Source organism: Agelaius phoeniceus, chromosome 23, assembly GCF_051311805.1.
Source record: "Agelaius phoeniceus isolate bAgePho1 chromosome 23, bAgePho1.hap1, whole genome shotgun sequence".
NCBI classification, from domain to species: Eukaryota; Metazoa; Chordata; class Aves; order Passeriformes; family Icteridae; genus Agelaius; species Agelaius phoeniceus.
This window is the reverse complement of record NC_135287.1, coordinates 5836712-5856557: the sequence shown is the minus strand read 5'-3', so window position 1 is coordinate 5856557 and position 19846 is coordinate 5836712. Positions and strand designations below refer to the sequence as shown.

The 19846-nt window shown below is 45.8% G+C and overlaps 2 protein-coding genes across 5 annotated transcripts in view; both read left to right on the top strand.

The window, feature by feature from the left end:
- Positions 1–19846, top strand: part of LOC129129568 (TLC domain-containing protein 5-like) — a 180645-nt gene that overhangs the window by 56603 nt on the left and 104196 nt on the right. The window lies entirely within an intron of this gene.
- ARHGEF12 (Rho guanine nucleotide exchange factor 12) overlaps positions 1–19846 on the top strand; it is an 89030-nt gene that overhangs the window by 43904 nt on the left and 25280 nt on the right. For all 4 annotated transcript variants that reach the window (XM_054647375.2, XM_054647374.2, XM_077190077.1 and 1 more), the window contains 19 exons: positions 3403–3501; positions 4405–4454; positions 5199–5256; positions 6376–6554; positions 7227–7304; positions 7517–7636; positions 9084–9218; positions 10548–10619; positions 11335–11427; positions 12771–12881; positions 13465–13563; positions 14213–14255; positions 14377–14482; positions 15502–15639; positions 16306–16338; positions 17270–17384; positions 18071–18176; positions 19027–19239; positions 19626–19755. In XM_054647375.2, the coding sequence (XP_054503350.1) occupies positions 3403–3501; positions 4405–4454; positions 5199–5256; positions 6376–6554; positions 7227–7304; positions 7517–7636; positions 9084–9218; positions 10548–10619; positions 11335–11427; positions 12771–12881; positions 13465–13563; positions 14213–14255; positions 14377–14482; positions 15502–15639; positions 16306–16338; positions 17270–17384; positions 18071–18176; positions 19027–19239; positions 19626–19755 (1978 nt within the window). The remainder of the gene's footprint in view (positions 1–3402; positions 3502–4404; positions 4455–5198; positions 5257–6375; positions 6555–7226; positions 7305–7516; positions 7637–9083; positions 9219–10547; positions 10620–11334; positions 11428–12770; positions 12882–13464; positions 13564–14212; positions 14256–14376; positions 14483–15501; positions 15640–16305; positions 16339–17269; positions 17385–18070; positions 18177–19026; positions 19240–19625; positions 19756–19846) is intronic.

The window sequence follows — 19846 nt, the reverse complement described above, 5'->3', positions numbered from 1 at the left end:
GCTGGTTTGGGGTGGGAGAATCCTTAAAAATTATTTTTGTTCCAATCATTCCATGGTTGGGAACCGTGTAAGAATCCCAGGCTGGTTTGGGGTGGGAGAATCCTTAAAAATTATTTCTGTCCCAATAATTCCATAGTTGGGAACAGTGTAGGACTCCCAGGCTGGTTTGGGGTGGGAGAATCCTTAAAAATTATTTCTGTCCCAATAATTCCATAGTTGGGAACAGTGTAGGACTCCCAGGCTGGTTTGGGGTGGGAGAATCCTTAAAAATGACTTTTGTTCCAACCTGTGGAGGTGTTGCTGCTGGGCTGTGACCATCTGATCTGTGACCATCTGACCATCCAATCCAATTCCATGATTGGAACAGTGTAGGAATCCCAGGCTGGTTTGAGGTAGAAAAATCCTTAAAAATGACTTTTGTTCCAATCATTCCATAGTTGGGAACAGTGTAAGAATCCCAGGCTGGTTTGGGGTGGGAGAATCCTTAAAAATCGTTTTGTCCCATGGGCAGGGGCAGCTTCCACTGGCCCAGGTTGCCCCCAGCCTGGTCCATCCTGGTCTCTCCATCCTCCCAGTCAGGTTTTTAGAGTGAAGCCCTGCTCTGTTTGTTGCTAAAGAAATTCCTGTATCGTTCAATAACTTCCAAATAGGATGCAGGGAAGAGAAAAAGAAAACTGAGCCTCCCAGGGAAGCTGTTGGGCAGCCCAGATGTGTCTGGCCGGGCTGTTTGGGACAATTATTTTGGCCCTGGGGTGTCAGTGACCTTGAGAAGTGCAGACTTTGTCCTTCCACCATCCCAAGGAGCTCTTGGAGAAGGGAGAGGGACGAGTGCCACCTATTGAAGCTCCTCTCAGCTTTCCTTGCAGCTTTTCTCTCTGCTTTCACTTTTAATTTTAACCTCTTCAACTCCAGCACGTGTTTGGCTGCTTTGTTGTCCTCCTGGCTTGAGTGAGTTTGGGGGAATTTTCATCTCCATGAGGACAGAAAGCCTTAAAATTGATTATTTTTCTTCCAGAATTTTAGGAATTCACTCCAGACACAAACAGAGACTGATTTTTAAAGCATGGTTAAGTGATGTCTCTTCACTTCATAACATAAAGATATTGTTAAGGAAAGCAAAAATGGAAATAAGATAATTAATAATTTTATTTTTGAGTACTATCAATGACGAAATCTGATGACTTTGTAATACTCACTGAGTTTCAGCTGGAAAAAGTGAAATATCATGGGTGGGATATTTCAAAATGAGCAGAGTAAAAGCACTTGAAGGTTGCTTCAGGCAGGGAGTGCTATCAGAGCTGATCAGGTTCTGCAGGTCACTGTGTTATCTCCAGATAACTTCATTAAAATCACTATAAAGTGTGTCTCTGTCAAGTGTGCTATCTCCTCTACCTCATTTCAGCCTTTTATATTGGATTAGGGGAAGGGTTAAGTGTCCCTTATCTGAAGAAAACAAGTACAGGAAAAAGCAATTATGGACTAATTTCAGGTGGAGTTGTCCTAATTCCAGTTGTTCCTCCATTCTGAATTTATGAGGTGGTCTTGGGTGAAATTGAAGCTTGAGGACTGAAGGAGTTTAACTTGAATAAACTTGAATTAAATCCAGTTATCCTCTGCCAGGTCAGTTCTGCCAGGTCAGTCTATGTTACGTGGGCACTGCTTTGGCATCAGAGGAAGTTCATCAGTAAATCCAAGGATTATTTCTTCTGCAGAGAGAGAAATCCAGAGGCAGGGCAGGCTCAGGGCTCTCCTGTGCCTTTAACCAAGGGCAGTCCCAGAGCTGGGTTTGGTGCCTTGCTCAGGAGCTGTGGGGCTGGCAGGAGCTGCACAGGAGCTGCTCCTCTCCAGCAGCACCAATCCCACACCCCAGCCCCGGGCAGCATTCTTGGGAAGTGAGACTTCAAGAAGCTTTGGTCATACAAAAGCAGGGGAGGTGCAGGAGGGAGAGGCGCCTTCCTCACTGCTCCCCATGCACAGGGGGTGAAAGGTGGGGGGATTTTCCTTCCCATCCTCCTCCCAGCCCTGCAGAGCAGCTATCCCCTGCTTTCTTGGCAGGAGGGGAATTCCTGGGATGTCATGGTGCTGCACAAGTCCTGGAATATTTTATTTCCACTGCTCCCACACCCATTTTCATCCGTGCCACACTGGAGGAGGGCAGGACTGGCTGGGCAGGCAGTGTTGGCTCTTGGGGCTGCTCATTTCCATGGGAAGTTGCTGCAGAGCAGTGAAAGGTGGTTTGGGAGCAGCATGAGCCAGGGCAATGACTCCCTGCTCTGTTCCCATTCATGCTTTAAAGCCCATTCCAGAAAAGCCAGTCTGGCTGGGACAGCATCTTCTCAATTCCCCGTGTTCCCTGCACACCAAACAAAACTGCTGCACTTCTGGAGTCTGGTTTGGGACAGCTCTGATTCCTTTCTCAAGGTGCCAGTGTAGGAACTTTGCCTGCTCTGCCTTTAGGAGTGGAAAAGCAAAGCAAGCTGTTAGAAATAAAGGTGATGGAAATCACCCTGGAAAACACAACCAGAGTTTCTGAAGTCACTTTTCAGGGTGAGGGCTTCGTTTTGGGAGGATTTTTGCAGCTGCTCCTAGGAAAGTGCTTGGCAAGGAATATGCCAGGGCTGCTGCTTGCTTGGGCTTTGTCTTTCCATGGTCCAAAAGACATCCCCAGCGTTCCACCTGGTCCAAATGCTGCACCTACTAAATGAATTTATCTCTGCATTTGTGTTCACGTTACGCTGAGTATACCAGGAAACAAAACAAGTTGTCTTTGATGTCTCACAGCAGATTAAAGGAAGGGCACATTCAAACTCATCTCCTGGGATTTTGGCCCTGGACTGGTCTTTATTTCAGAAATCCTGCTCGGGACAGTTAAATGTGGCTTGTACTTCTTCACTTCTGCTGTTCTGGCTCTGTGCAACATTTCACCTGGAGCAGAAGGTGCCCCAGGAGGAGATTTTGGCTGAGAATTGCGAGAACTTTTCCTGATCAATAAATCTGTTTTAGCCCAACCCTTTCATATTACTCTGAGGGATTTCTGCTTCTGTTTTAGAGCAGCCTGTAGAACCTGTGAGGTGTTCCTGAACTATTAATGCAGACAAAAGAAATCCTGCTCATTGGTGTGGGTACTGCTGCTCTTCTTTAAAAGCTGCTTTTTCCTCAGGTTGTTTCTGATATGCCAGAGCTGTCTGCATCTCTGTTTTGTGTAGCTGGAGCAATAAGCTTGACCTGTCTTGACATCCCTCTCCATTTCTGGACTGCCGCCCTGTTCCTGTCTCTCCTCTGTGCCGTGTTGTCCCCGTTCCTTTGAGTCCTGTGTGATTATCTGGGAGGATAAGGTTCTGGACTGATGCCTGGCTTGTGTCTCTGTGTGTTGCCCTCCCTGTGGTGCCCCTGTGTCCCCAGGCCTGGTGCAGAGGTGTGTGGTGATCCAGCGCGATGAGAACGGCTTCGGGCTGACGGTCAGCGGGGACAACCCCGTCTTCGTGCAGTCTGTCAAGGAAGGTGAGAGCAGCCCCCAAACCTGCCATGGCCATCCTGGAAATGGCTCTGAGCTGCAGCAGAAAACTCCCAGATTCCTGGAAATGGCTGTGAGCTGGAGCAGGAAATTCCCAGGTTCCTGCCAGGTGGGGTGGCTGCAGCTGGGGAAGGGATGTGGCACTCCTGTCACTGTCAAGGAAGGTGAGAGCAGAGCCCCCAAAGCTGCCATGGCCATCCTGGAAATGGCTCTGAGCTGGAGCAGAAAACTCCCAGACTCCTGCTGCAGCTTGGGAAGGGATGTGCAAGGTCAGGGTTGAGCAGTGAATTTATTCCTCTGAATCTTCAGCCACTGAGAGAAGGAGAGGACACAGCCTAAAGCTGTGCCTGCCAGGGGAAGTTTAGGTTGGACATCAGGGAAAAATTCTTCACTGGAAGAGGGATTGGGCACTGGAATCACCTGCCCAGGGAGGGGATGGAGTCACCATCCTTGGATGTGTTTAAAACAAGCCTGGACGTGGCACTTGTGTCATGGTTTAGGTGGTGAGGAGGTGTCAGGTCACAGGGTGGACTTGGTGATCCCAGAGGTCTTTTCCAGCCTGGTTTATTCTGGGATCTGGTGGGTTTGGAGCTGACCTCTGGTCATTCTGTGCTGATCTCAAAGGTCCTTTCCAGCCTGGTTTATTCTGGGATCTGGTGGGTTTGGAGCATCCCAGGGGAGGAAATGACCCCGTGGGATGTGGTGGGATCATGTCCTGGTGTATCCAGTGCCAGGTGAAAGCAAAACTGCTCTAGACCCAGAGATTTTACTGAGAGAGGAAGCTTGGCTGAGTGCAGGAGTATTTTGCATGTTTTACAGAAGTCATAAAACCATTTTTGCTCTAAATGATTGTACTGAAATGGGAACTGAGTGATTTCTTGCCTCTCCAGATGGAGCAGCCATGCGGGCTGGAGTGCAGACAGGTGATAGAATTATCAAGGTAAGGACTTTGAAATGGGAAGAGAAATGGGTCCTTTGTCTTAAATGAGCTGTTTTTCTGAAAAAAAAACCCCAAAAAACAACAATGATATGTCTGCTGTGGTGTTTGAATTAGGAATGGTCTAAGCTTCAGTTTTCTGACTCTCCTCCAGATCCTCATTTCAGAATTTTATGGACAAATTCTGTATCCTGCCAGGCTCAAGTATCATAAATACAATAAAACCAGAAATGGCAGGAAAGAGAAGGAAGGCAGAGTTGTTAATAATGATCTGTAAATAAACAGCCTGCCTGAATTGCTGTTTTCTCCCCTAACTGCTCCCACATCCATGTTCTTTTTTAGTCCCAAGCAAGTAAGAAATCAAGTCAGTGACTTAAAAGACTCTGTAAACTATTGCTGCAAAATGCTACTGCAGCTCCTGACACAGATGGAGCTGGGATTGCAACCAGGCATTGAAATTAATGAATTAAATTAGCTGCCCTGTTGTTTTTCTGCCCAGGCAGAGATGGATTGCCCTTTTTTTTTGTTTGTCTGCCTGCTTGAGTTCTTTTGGTCTGTGCGCAGTTTTCTTTTTGCAGAGCTCTGCTCACTGAGATAAACTGTTAGAAGGATAAATAATTTATCTGGTAATGTCTTGAAAGAGGCAGTAATGGAGATGGGGGAGAAGAAAATGCTGCTGTTCTTCTGGAATGTGTGGAATTGCTTGGAAACAGAAGCAAACACTGAATTTTCTCTGCTCCCTGCCAGGTGAATGGGACTCTGGTAACACACTCGAACCATTTGGAGGTGGTCAAGCTGATCAAGTGTAAGTAAAGGCAGAGGGCTCTCCTGTCACCTGTAAAATGTGACACCAGACTTGCAAGGGCCCTGCCAAGGGTGAGGCCAATGCTGAGGGACCAAGGGGTGTGTGAAGCAGACAAGTGAAACTGAAATGGTTCTGACATCCTGAATTTAAGCTGGTACATTCTCCTCTAGCTTCTCCTGAACTTAATGTTTAAATTGCCACCAAGCCTTGCCTGGGTGCTTCATTTCCACCTTAAATTTCCACCACAGCTTAAGTGCAGCACTTGCTGTGCATTTCTGTGTGACACCTCCACAGCACTGCAGGAAATATGAGGAAGGAGGTATTCTCACCTTAAATAAATACCACAACTGGGCAGCACTTGCTGTGCATTTCTGTGTGATGCCTGCATAGCAGTACAAGAAATTCCTTCCTGGTGTTGGATTTTCTTCTATGAGGAAGGAGATATTTTCACCTTAAATATCACAGCTGGCCAGGCACTTAGTGTGATTTCTGTGTGATGCTGCACAGCACTACAGGAAACACCTTCCTGGTGGATTTTCTTCTAAAAATCCATTAATTCACCTGAAATACCACAGCTGGGCAGGAATTACTGTGCATTTCTGTGTGATGCTGCATAGCAGTACAAGAAATTCCTTCCTGGTGGATTTTCTTCTATGAGGAAGGAGATATTGTCACCTCTACCACAACTGGGCAGGCACTAAGTGTGATTTTTGTGTGATGCTGCACAGCACTACAGGAAACACCTTCCTGGTGGATTTTCTTCAAAAAATCCATTAATTCACCTAAAATACCATAACTGGGCAGGCACTAAGTGTGATTTCTGTGTGATGCTGCACAGCACTACAGGGAACACCTTCCTGGTGGATTTTCTTCTATGAGGAAGGAGGTGCTGGTGGTTTATTTTACTTGTGTGCGCTCAAAATTTAACCTGCTGGGCTGGAAACTGGATTGCTTGCTTTACAAGGGCTGATCCTCGTGAAAGTTTTTGGAATACCTGGAATTTAAGCAGATTTCTGAAGCAGGCCATGCTCTCAGGCTCAGGGTGAGGGAAATCGGAGAAGCGTGGCCATGTCCCCGTGTGTGTGTGTGTGACCTGTGCCTGTCCTTGTGTCCCCACAGCGGGTTCCTATGTAGCTCTCACTGTCCAGGGGCGCCCTCCAGGGTCGCCCCAGATCCCCCTGGCGGATTCTGACGTGGATCTGGCAGCTTTTGGGCATATGTCTCCCATCATGGCATCCCCCCACTCGCCTGGCACGTCAGGGAATGCGGAAAGGATCACCAGCCCCGTGCTCATGGGGGTAAGGTTTGGAGCTCTCTTCCCAAAAGGAAAAATGGGTGGGTTTGGCCTGAATTTATTTATTTTTTTCACTTCAAATTGGCATTGGGACATTTCCCAGTCCAGTGTTGGCAGTCCCCTGTCCTGAGTGGGGACTCAGATCACTGGAGCAGAGGATGATGATGATTTTGACACTGAGCAGGAGCAGGTGGGAATGACTTTTAAATGACTTTTAGCCTTTTTTCCCTCCACCAAGCAGAATTCTCTTCCCCTGTTCCTAAACTGCTGAGTGCTCCTTGTGTGGTGAAACAAGAATTTGGGAAGGGGATTCCTGTTGTCCTGTCTGTGGGTGTTTATTCACTTAGGAAAATGCAAGTAAAAATTTGCGGTTCTATCTGAGATTTTGCAGTTCTGTCTGAGATCTGAAAATTTGCAAGTAAAAATATGCAGTTTTATCTGAGATAATACAATTATTTGAGATATATTGAGATAATACAATTATCTGAGAAATACAATTTTTATACTGTTATAGCTGTTCAAAATTAAGAAAGAATACATAGGATAGGGTTGGAAACTTGAATTGCTTCTCACAGAGGTTTTCGGAGCCTAATTGTAGGAAGTGGGTGGAAAATGTGCATGTCCATTTTCCTTATCTGCCCAACAAACCCAACCTTAATCTCTCTGTGCTTCCTAGGAGGAGAATAACATTGTCCACAACCAGAAGGTGGAGATTCTGAGGAAGATGCTCCAGAAGGAGCAGGAGAGGCTGCAGGTACTGGATTTGAGCAGGCTGGAGATAACTGGGGAAAGTGATGCAAAGAGGGATTGTTAATTTAATTTATTATCAGAGTAAACCAGACTTTATTATCTGTTACTTGTTAATTTAATTATGACTTATTTCTTGTCAGAGTAAAACAGACTTTGTGTAGCAGCTCCTTGGGCGTGCAGGTGTTCATTTAAAAGACACAAACGATTCCTCTGCAGGTCCTGCAGGAGGAGTACGGCCGGACCCCCTCCACCCGCCTGCTCAAGGAGATCCAGGAGGCAAAGAAACACATTCCCCAGCTGCAGGAGCAGCTCTGCAAGGCCACGGGCTGCACTCAGGTAAGCTGGGCTCAGCCTGCTCTGGGCAGTGCTCCCAGGCACCATCCAGGGGGCTCATGGTGATGCCTTAGGTTTTAGGTTTTATAATTTTCACGTTCTGTGCTGCTTTAGTGTGGGTCTGGGTTCACATCAGGGGATGCTGAGCTCTGGCCACAGAGCAGGGAGACAAAACAATTCCTGCTCCAGCATTTGGACAAATGATGGACATGATCAAATGTCCATCATTTGGACAAATGATCCAAATCTCAGCCCAAGAGCACAAACACCGTGGGCTGGAGAGACAAAAACAAGGATGGGACTGCAGGGGCTAAAGCTGGAATGGGACAATGAACTGCAAGATGCAAATGGAGCAGAACTGATCCAAGGGAGAGACCCTGTGTGTAGCCATGATATTTTCTAAAAATTCCTTTCCTTAGGATTTTTTGTCCTGAGAAGCTGAGAGGCCTCAGGAACAAAATGCAAACAATGGTTATCTGCTGCTGTGGAATGCAACAGGTGGATCTGGGATTGGGCTCATGTGGTTGTTTCAGATTAATGGCCAATCACAGCCCAGCTGGCTCAGACTCTCAGTCGGAGCCACAAACCTTTGCTATCATTCTTTCCTTTTCTATTCTTAGCCAGCTTTCTGATGAAATCTTTTCTTCTATTCCTTTAGTATAGTTTTAATATAATATCTATCATAAAATAATAAATCAGCCTTCTGAAACATGGAGTCAGATCCTTGTCTCTCCCCTCATCCTCAGACCCCTGCAAACACCATCACACCCGGGAGCGCTCGTGCATTTTGGGACCATTTTGGTTCATCTTGGGTTCATTTTGGGACCATTTTGGTTCATCTTGGGTTCATTTTGGGACCATTTTGGTTCACCTTGGGTGCAGCCCTGGCTGGGCTCTTGTGCTGCCCAAAGTGCATCCATTGAGGAGATCCTTTTAACAAATCCCTGCTTTGTTCTTTAGCTGTGTCCAGCCTCTGCTCTAGCTCAGCCCTCCCAAGGCATCCTGGGCAAGCTGCAGTTGCTGGGACAGGCAGGCTGCTCCCTCTGCAGCTGGGATTTGAAGTTGGCACTGTCATCTTAATCAGGATGTGGAGTGCATTTTGCACTGGGCTCTCATCTCTGAAAAACCTGCTTTGAAGAACAAGTGCAAGCAATGATGTGTTTATTATCTGTCAGTGCAACTTAAAATACAACCATGAAGTCATTCTTGGAAGCTTTTTAAACAATTTTGTTTTCACTTTTGAAAAAAAAAAGAATTTAGGCTGTGTCATTTTTCCCTTTTCCCCTGTGTTAAAAGTGCTGAAAATTTGGTGTGGTTGTTTTCTCTTAGAAAAGCACTGCAGCCTTTTCTAGATAAATTAAGGTTTTATGAGTAATGTGAGCTGCCTGGCTTTTGAAGGAGTTGATTTATAAGGATGATCTCTTGAAATATTCTGCTTTCATCTTTTCAGGATGGAGTCCTGTCCTCCAGGTCTGTGTCAGAGTCTCTGCAGATCAGCGAGGGCGAGGCAGAGAGTGGGGACAGTGGCAGCAAACTGGATTTCAGTGGTGACAGCCCCTCCAGACCCAACAGTGACATTGCTGATGTGAGTCTGGGCCAGCTCCAGGGCTTTGCTTCTCTCCCTTTTGCATTTGGGTGTCCTTGGCAGATGCTGTGTGTGTGTTGTCCTGTGTGTTGAGGCTCCTCAATCCCCACCAACACCTTTTCTCTATGAAAAGATTTTCATAGGGAAAAAATTTTCCCGTTCTATTGGACTGGTGATGGAGACTGGGAGAGAATAAATTTGGGGTTTTTATCCAGGATTAGATTGTCCTGGCATTAATCCCTGTAACCAGACAAAGATGGATGCCAGCATGTTTCTCTAAACTCATTTGCCAATTAGAGCATCTTTGAAGGGAACATTCCAGCTGCAGCACCATGACTCAGATCTTGCCCTGAAAGATCCTTCCCTCTACCAAATCAACTCCAGCTCCTGCCTCCAGCCAGGGCTCTTGGTGTGTGCGCTCCAGAGTTACCCATCTGTGTGCTCTCCCTTGGTGCCTAATCCTTAATTAAGTCACTCTCTGATTAGTGCAGGGGAATTGAGACTCTCCTGCTTGGATTTGGCCTGAGTTTGTTGATTAACTTAAGGCTGTGGGAGATAAATTTGTCCCAGCAGTTGGAAGTGGAAGGGAGGTGGGTGAGATGGAGGCATCCACAGCTCTGTTTTGAAACATTGCAAATCTGACCAGATCCCACTCAGTGTTTGTGTTTAATAAACACAACGACAAAATTCATAATTATCTTCCTAATAATCATCATGCTGTATAATAATCATATAATAATAATCATCAGTTTTGGGGGTGGAATTTGATCAGGGCAGGTGATTGGCACACCAAACATTCCAGCTTTTCCATCCAGCTCTGAGAAAATTAAGGCTCAGGGGTGAAGGAAACCTTTGAAAGTGGAAAGAGTTCTGCAGATGGGAAAAAGCCAGGCTGGAAAGCAGCAGCCTGAGCAGTGGCCTGGCTGGAAAAACCTTTGGGCACACTGAAGGTGAGCCAGCAGCACGAGGGTTTTGCAAATAAGGCTCTGCTGGGCTTCCTGAGCAAGAGCATTGCTGGCAGATGGGAGAAGAGACCTGAACTGTGAGAAAAGGTGGGGAGAGCAAGGAAAAAGCCAAGGCCTGGGGATTTTACAGCTTTGCTGTCACCAGATTTCTGACCCAAAACTTCTGCATTCACTCAAGTTTTGGGTTTTTTTTTTTTGTTTTACTGTGCATGTAGGACACAGATTTTACTCTGGTTTTTCACACCTCCTTTTCCTGTGAGAAAGGAGAAGTTTTTGGCTGTTGTGGCTGCCAAAGTGCCCAGTGCAGTTCTCCCTTCCCTGCATCTGCTGATACTTACCAGAACTGAACTTCCCTCTTTCCCAGAGCCCTCGCAGTGGCCTGAAGGAGAGGATTTATCCAGATGAGAGCCCAGAAAAGGCTGAGCTTCAGGACACTGTGAGTACAAAACATCAAATGTCACAACAGCACCTCCTCTAACAGCCCCATTAAAATCTTGCTGCTCTCCCCCACTTTCTAAATGGAGCACGCCTGAACTTTGCTTTAGAAAATAAATTCAATTAGAGTGGTGCAGGGAAAGTTAATTAGCTGAGTAAATGTTTATGGAGCTTAAGAGCAGGGCCATTTAGAGGTGAGAAATACCTGATCAGCAGTGAAACAGCTGGGCCTGCAACAAGGACAGCAGCTGCACATGCTTTATCCTTGAGTCCAGCCCTCTTCTTTTTTAGGATATTCACTCATTTGGGGGCTGCATTTCCAGCAGGGCCATGAGTGGAGCTCAGCAGGAAGTGCAGAGCTGTCTGAGCACATCCTCACCCTTGGCATGACTCCACCACTCCTGGCTTCTCCTTGCCCTCCTCCCAAAGCCACGTTTCCCCTCTGTGCAGGGATGGCCCTGGGCACATGCACTTGCAGCTGCTCTTGATGCACCTGATTTGATATTTGGGAATGTTTGGATTTTTGGGAGGGGCCCTGGGCACATGCACTGCTGCTTGCAGCTGCTCTTGATGCACCTGATTTGATATTTGGGAATGTTGGGATTTTTGGGAGGGGCGTCCAAGGTGGAGTTTTTGCAGAGTTGAAATGATCAGAACATCTCCAAGTTTCCCTGTGGGGGACAATGCCAAGGTTGTGCTTTTCTCCTTCTCTTCAGGACTCGCAGTGCAGTGTTGGCAGCCCCCTGTCCCGAGTGGGGACGCAGATCATCGGAGCAGAGGATGATGATTTTGACACTGAGCAGGAGCAGGTGAGTCCTGGGGCTTCAGCTGCTCACAGTGACCCCAGATGTGCTAAAAAGTCTCTTTTCCCCAGCCCAGCAGTCACAGAAGGAGTCAGAGCTCTTCAGTTCTCAGTCTCAAGGTTGTTTATTGTTTCTTATCTATAAAATTCTTTCTCCTGCCCTGCCCAGGTCTGTTCAGCAGGTCAGACAGAGGCACACTGACACCCTCAGGGCAGTGTTATCTTTTTATACTAAAAACTACATGTACAATATTGACCATAACTTCCCAATACCCATCACCTGTGTTAGACACTGAGCTTCTACTCTAAACCAATCCCAAAGTGCCACCATCCCAGCAGAAGATGGAGGCCAAGAAGAAGAAGGAGAAAGGCTGGGCACACCCAGATTCCTCCATCTTGCCCCCTGAACCCCCATTCTGAAAACCCCAAAAATCGATTTTTCACCCCATAACAAACTAATTATTATTCTAGTTAGACTTTAGTGGCTTGCAGATCTTCATCTAAGGTTGGTAACTTTTTTCCATGGGTCACAATCAAAGTCTCAGGGGTCTTGGGCTCTGTGCCAGGGTCTCTGAGCCCCCTGGCAATCCAGGACAGCCAGAGGGGTGTCCTGAACTCTGACACATGGGAATGACTTTTAGCCTTTTTTTTTCCCACCAACCAGAATTCTCCTCCCCTATTCCTAAACTGCTGAGTACTCCTTGTATGGTGAAATAAGAATTTGAGAATTCCTATTGTTGCTGATCTTTCCAAATAGAAGTATTTGGGGAGTTTATGACAATATCCATCTTTGAGTCTGTTATTTTTCTTTCTTCTTCAAACCTCAATGTATTGTTTTTTTAAAATTATATATAATTAAATTATATTATTTTATAATTAATTTTAAATTTTAAACTTATAATTTTATAATGAATTTTAAATTTTATAATTAATTTTAAATTTTAAATTTATAATTTTATACTGAATTTTAAATTTTATAATTAATTTTAAATTTTAAATTTATAATTTTATAATGAATTTTAAATTTTAAATTATAATTTTATAATGAATTTTTAATTTTATAATTAATTTTAAATTTTAAATTAGAATTTTATAACGAATTTTAAATTTAATTTTAAATTATAAAATTATAAATTTTATAATTAAATTTAAATTTAAATGATTCATTTAAATCATTATTGTGAAATAACTGATCAATTTTTATTTATCATTTATTTCACCTTCTTAAGTTTTTCTTAAATCCCAAATTCTTCTCACAGCAGCACAGCTACCACATACTCACTCTGAATTATTTCAGCTGTCCTTTCTCCCATTCCTGACTAATTCAGATGCAATTCCCTGTGCCTGCAGATCAATGGGCAGTGCAGCTGCTTCCAGAACATCGAGCTCCTGAAGTCCCGCCCGGCTCACCTGGCTGTGCTCCTGCACCACGTCGTGTCCCAGTTTGACCCTGCAGCACTGGTGAGAAGCTCTGGAATTGTCTCCCTGCCTCACATTTGGGGATCTTCACCAGAATTTAGCAGGTCTTGTGCAGCACTCACTGCAAGGAAGAAAATGCAGACTCTGTGCAGGCCTGGGCGTGAAAAATCCACATTTATCCCCTTAGATAAAGGGAGAAGCACAAAGAGAATTGTTCCCTTTACATTTGGCTGCTTACAAATGATTATTCACCTCCTGCAAGCCTCTATTCCACCCCAAGGTGTGGGATCAGCTGTCTACAGGGAAGCTTTGCCCTCTCTGTGCCCCTTTCACAGCCCCTTCCCTCTCAGATAAAGGAAGAAACACAAAAATAACTGTTCCTTTTACATTTGGCTGCTTACAAATGATTATTCACCTCCTGCAAGCCTCTATTCCACCCTAAGGTGTGGGATCAGCTGTCTACAGGGAAGTTTTTCCCTCTCTGTGCTCCTCATCCAGCCCCTTCCCTCCCTGAGGAGCTGGGCAAGGTTTCAACCCAGCACTGCTGAATTCCTTCAAACACTGGAAAGAAAACTTGGAGTTTTCATGGTTTTCACCTCATTTCTTGCCCTCCTGTTCCCCACAGCTGTGCTACCTTTACACAGACCTGTACAAACAAACCAACTCCAAAGAGACCCGGCGTGTTTTCCTGGAGTTTTACCAGTTTTTCCTGGACAGAGCTGCAGTAGGTTCCTCTTCTTTTCCTCATTTTTACCCATTTAGCAAGTTGACTTTGACCTTTCTCCACTCACCTGAGCTGTGAAAAACTAAGGGGGTTAAAGCCCCCCAAAAGAAACAGTTTTAAAAATCAAAATTGGAGTAATGTTTAATAAATAACTTTATAAAATATAAAACTGTAATAAAAGTTTTTAGTATTTTTGTTGAAATGTTACCAGGGAATGAATGGCCTCAGGTGCCTGGTAACAAATCCCAGGGTATTTGTTGTTGATAGGAGAAATAATTTATTTCAGCAAGTTCTGGCTCTTCTGTGTTGCTTTTTTAGTTAATAATTGCTGTGGGTATTGATGTGGCTGTTCCAAGGATTGGGAAATTTTATGTCTCTATTGGAAAGCTGAGAAAATTCTTTGCTGTCATGAATTAAACTCCCAGAAACTGCAGCAGAGCTTTGTGTACCACATGTGCATCTTAAATAATCCTGTGAATGATAATATATTCATGGGAGTCTCCTCTTTTCAAACCAGCAATAAATGGTTTGCTCAGGTGCTCAGCTTGGATGATTTTGGCCTTTGAGGGAATTTCCTGGAGTGATTTGTGTGTTTTATTGGGGTGCTGGTTTCTCTGTGGGTTCTCCCATCCTTTCTTTCCTTTTGCAGAACCTGAAAGTCCCAGTTCCAGAGGAGATCTCCTTGGAATTAGGTAGGGTGGGAGTGAATGGCAGAGGGTGGGTTAATTCATTAATTAATGACTTTATTGAAGTCATTTATTGAAGGTGGGGGCTGTTCCCAGAGGAATAATGGGTGAATTTTCTGCCTCCCAGACAGGAGAAGGCCAGAGCTGCTCCCTGAGGAGCTGCACCGCCAGTTCATCCAGACCATGCAGGACAAAGTCTGTCCAGAGGTCCAGAGGAACCTGGAAGATTTCAGGTACCAAAAGCTCTCTGTGGAGTTTCCTTTTCATTCATATTTGAGTTCAGTCAGCGTTCCAGCACAGGGAAACCTGAGGGAGATAAAATTCCCCTTGGATTGGATAGGAACATACCAGGAATACACCCTGTGGCCAATCCATAATCAAATCATCAGCTGCAGTCCTAGAGCTTGGATCCTTCATTCCTGGAAGCTGTGTGAGGAAATGCCAGAGTATTTTTTCTTAGGTTTTGTTGTATAAATCTCTCTTCCTGATTGTGTTTATAATCAGCTTATATCTTTTTTTTTTCCTGTCCCTATTTTCCTTTGGGCAGGGAATAATCCCCTTTACAAAGCTCAAGCTGGGCCAAGGGAAATTTAGGTTGGATATTAGGAAAAAGTTTTTTCCAGAAAGGGTCTTTACAGATAAAGGGTGTTCTGCCCAGGGAGATGATGGAGTCCCCATCCTTGGGTGTGTTTAACAAAGCCTGGATGTGGCACTGGGTGCCAGGGTTTAGGTGAGGTGCTGGGGCTGGGTTGGACTCCATGATCTTTGAGGTCTCTTCCAACCCAGTGATTCTGTGAGTTCTGGGAATTCTGTGAATTTGGGGGAATTCTGAGAATTCCCAGGGACCAGGGAGATGGTGCAGTCCCCATCCCTGGGTGTGTTTAACAAAGCCTGGATGTGGCACTGGGTGCCAGGGTTGAGTTGAGCTGTTGGGGCTGGGTTGGACTCCATGATCTTGAAGGTCTCTTCCAACCTGGTCAGGCTGTGATTCTGTAATTTAGTTCTGTGAATTCTGTGAGCTCTGTGAATTCTGTGAGCTCTGTGAATTCTGTGAGCTCTCACAATCATGGAGTAGAAGTTGATAATTAATTTGCTTTCTCACGTGGAGTGCTGAGCTCTGTGCCAAGCTCAGCGATGAACTTTTCCATACCTAAAACCCTCACGCAGATCCTTCCAACACCCCCAGAATCCCTCTGTGACACACCCTGAGTAATGCCCAGCTGCAGGTGATGCTCCCTGTGCCCTGTTGCAGGCAGAAGAGGAGCATGGGGCTGACCCTGGCCGAGGGGGAGCTGAGCAGGCTGGACGCAGAGCGGCTCCGCGACCGCAACGCCGTGGAGAAGGAGAGGAGCTGTGCAGAGCAGATCCTGGCCAAAATCGAGGAGGTCCTGTAAGTGACACCAAACAGGACAATGGAGGGGAAAAAATAACCTTAAAGGTGCTGGGAAAAGCGGGGTGGAGGAATTGGGGAGTGGGGTTTGGTGTCACTGGGTGGTGTTGCTGCCCCTGAGTGTTTGTTGGGATGGGGCAGGAGGGAAGGGAAGGGAAGGGAAGGGAAGGGAAGGGAAGGGAAGGGAAGGGAAGGCTGAGGAGAGAATGGAGGGCTCAGGAGGGAATGGAAGGCTCAGGAGGGAAGGTGAGGGAAGAGAAGGCTCAGGAGGGAAGGTGAGGGAAGGCTCAGGAGGGAATGGAAGGCTCAGGAGGGAAGGTGAGGGAAGGGAAGGCTCAGGAGGGAAGGTGAGGTTCTTTTGTCCAGGAGGCTGCTGTGAAATATGGCAGGCAGTGCTGCCATTCTCAGCCTGTGCATTATTAGATCAGAGCCCTTTTCCTGCAGAAACAACAGCTTCACAACCCATTTTCTCCTTTTTAATGTGGGCTGAATCCAATTTCCACAGCCGAACCTTCACTTTTGATTCTTGATTTTATTTTTTTTCCCCTGCTGGGACTGCTGAACATTCTAAAGGACACTTCAACACAACTACTGATGATCTGGGTGGATGGGACCGGGTGTTAATTGGGTTTTGAGCTTCATTTTCAAACCCTTTCTTGTTTTTAGGATGACATCTCAGCCTCTGGAGGAAGACAAGAGGTAATGGGAGCTGGGGCTGTGTGTGCAGATGGAACACGACAGCCCTCTCCCGGCTGTTCTCCAAACTCCTGCATCCCCTGGCACAAATCATTGGAATTCTGAGCATCAGCCTCTTCTTTGCTGATGTTTGCTGCCTGTGTTTCACATCTTAAAAATTACTGTCACTGAGAGTTTGTGTTTATTTCTGTTTTGTGTTGTAACTGCTTCAATCTGCTCTAACATTTCTGCTCTAACATTTATTTTCTGTGTGTGCCTTGTCCTGTTCAGTTTTTATCTGAGCAGCATTTCCTCCTTTTTGCAGTTACCTTTTACTGCTGCTTATTTCTACCATAACTCAAAGCTATAATGTGACATCAAATATGGTTTTAGTGTAGAATTTTAGGACCTTCTGTGTAATTCTCGAAATTGTATTTTCACCTCCTGGGCTTCTGTGCCTTTTATCATGGAATGGTTTGGGTTGGGAGGGACCTTAAAGATGATTTAATTCCAACCTCAGCCATGGGTAGGGACAACTTCCACTGTCCCAGGGTGCTCCAGCCTGGCCTTGGGCACTGCCAGGGATGCAGGGGCAGCCACAGCTGCTCTGGGCACCTGTGCCAGGGCCTCCCCATCCATATATTCCATCTTTATTTACACCACAATACAATAATAATAATAATAATAATAATAATAATAATAATAATAATAATAATAATAATAATAATAATAATAATAATAATACCACCCAATTTTTAAATTAAAAAATGATAAATTCTGCTGTTGGCTGAGCCTTCCCATTATCTGTGAGAATTCATTTCCATTCATTTCAGCACTTCAATTTAAAAATGAACTTCTCAACAGAACCTTGGCGCTTGACCTTAATTTTATTGACTCAACGTATTTTCCCAATATCCTCCTCTTAAAGCTCCCTGGTTTTTTCTGTGTTTGGCAGCTCCACCATGCAATATGTGATCCTCACCTACATGAAACACCTGGGAGTGAAAGTCAAAGAGCCTCGGAACCTGGAGCAGAAGCGGGGCAGGATTGGGTTCCTGCCAAAGATCAAGGTACTGCTGCCATGGCCACAGGGGGTTTGTGTGCAATTCAAACCCCAGCTTTGCAGGAAAAAAGTGAAAAATGGGTGTGGTTTTTGTGTTTCAAGAGGATCTGGGGCTGCTGAGCTGCACAGCAAACCTCAGAGCTGAAATTGGGCTCTGCATCTGTTGGTAGAGGCGTGAGTTGGAAATACTTGGAATTATTTCCTTTATCCCTGAATTCACCTTGTTTTTGGTGGTTATTAAAACTTTGGGCGAGGAATATTTCATAGAACACAGCCTTGAACCACAGGAGGGTCTCATTAAAGCTGTTGCCTTGTTTACTTCACTTTTTTCTGGAGAAACTCACCCAAACCCTCCTGGTTTGTGATGCAGGAGAGTTCTTCTCCCTGCCACCCCCACTTTTCCAATTATATAATGAATATTTCCACCAAAACTTCATCCCTGTGGGTGTGATCCCTTGTCTCCCACAGCATGGGGGTGTATCTGGTCACAGTAGCTGCTTATTTTCATCAACATTTCAGCTTCCTTTGAAATATTAAGAGAGTTTCAAGCAGTTCTGCACTAACCAAAAAAGGTGAAACAGCGTGAAGCCTTTTTCAAGCTTTGTGTCCTCTCCCTTAAAGAACCAATTAAAATCTCAGTAAACAGCTGGATTTGAAGCAGCGAGGGCTGAGTTTGCTTTTCTTTTTCTGCAGCAAAGCATCAAGAAAGAGAAAGAGGGAGAGGAGAAAGGGAAGAGGAGAGGCTTCCCCAACATCCTGGGGCCCCCAAGGAGACCGAGCCGACACGACAGCAGCGCAAGTATGTCAGCCCAGGCACCCCTGAGAGCCACAGAAAATCCATCCCTGCTGCCTCCCAAAATCCCTGCCAGGAACCCTGTATCCCCCTAAACCTCATCCCACCCATCCTGCCTCACCCAATCCCAGTCCTCACAATTTGGACCCCGTTTCTCCCAGTTCCCTTCCAGCCCTGTCTCACCCTGAGGGGCCGTGGAGTTGGATTTTGGGCTGGGATTGAGGCATTTTGGGCTGGGACTGAGTGATTTTCAGTAGGATTGAGTGATTTTTCAGTAGGACTGAGTGATTTTCAGCAAGACTGAGTGATTTTCATTAGAATTGAGTGATTTTCAGTAGGACTGAATGATTTTCAGTAGTATTGAGTGATTTTCATTAGAATTGAATGATTTTCAGTAGAATTGTGTGATTTTCAGTGGGACTGAGTGATTTTCAGTAGGATTGAATTATTTTCATTAGGACTGAGTGATTTTCAGTAGAATTGAATGAATTTCAGTGGGACTGAGTGATTTTCAGTAGAATTGTGTGATTTTCAGTGGGACTGAGTGATTTTCAGTAGGATTGAGTGATTTTCAGTAGGACTGAATGATTTTCAGTAGAATTGAGTGATTTTCATTAGGATTGAATGATTTTCAGTAGAATTGTGTGATTTTCAGTGGGACTGAGTGATTTTCAGTAAGATTGACTGATTTTCAGTAGAACTGAGTGATTTTCAGTAAGATTTGAGTGATTTCCAACAGGATTGAGTGCATTTAAACCTCTTCTTGTTAAAACCCAGCTTCAGAGACGCACAGACCTGGTTGGCCCTGCAATGCTGCAGGGGTGTTTTCAGCAGGGTGATGATTCTCTCTGTCCAGTTGGCAGGGCCATGGAGATGCAGAAGCCCAGGCACCCCAAGCACTCGCCCACAGCCTCTTCTGTGAGCCCAGAGCCCCCCGAGTCCAGCAAGACGCGCCAGAGTGGCTCCTCCAGCGACGGCACAGATGCCCCCTACCCCCCTGCCAACCCCATGTCCCCCCTGGCAATGGGGCCCTTTGCCTCTCCAGAGGGCAGCAAGGACAGTGACACAGGTAGGGTGGAATGAAGAGTGGTCAAAGGCTGTGGGCTGTGAGCAGGATGTGCAGAGCGCTGGTGCAACGAGCTGGGCTAATTAGGCAACGCTTTGATGTCATTAGAGCTGCTCTTCCTCACCTTAATCAGCTTTCCTCAATTGGGGAATGTTGCCACGAGCTGCAGTGGTTGTTAGTGGGTTCAGCCAGCGTGGCATTGGATCATCCAACAGGAAAAACCCAGCAGGTGCCACCTGAAGCTTTTGTCACTGAGATTTGTTCTTACCGCCCTGGGAATCGAGTTCCTCCAGCTCTGAAGCTGGAATCAGGAGGCTCTGGAGAGGCTGGGAGGTTCTCTGGTGCCCTCTAACTGGGTTCCTCACCTTTCACATTTCTCCTGTGTGCAGGTGTGAAGCAGCCTGGGGAAGCCCCGCCTGCCAGTGAGTCCATGGATGGCACCCCCCGCACTCCCAACAACACCTTTGAGTTCCCATCTCCTCTGGAAAACCTGCAGGAGGAGGAGGGAGAGGCTGAGAGGTAACTCTGGCTGCTCGAGGGAGCCTTGGGAGAGAGTCAGGAAGGCTTGGAATGGGTTGGAAAAGATCAGTGCAGAGTGACCTTTGTCAAT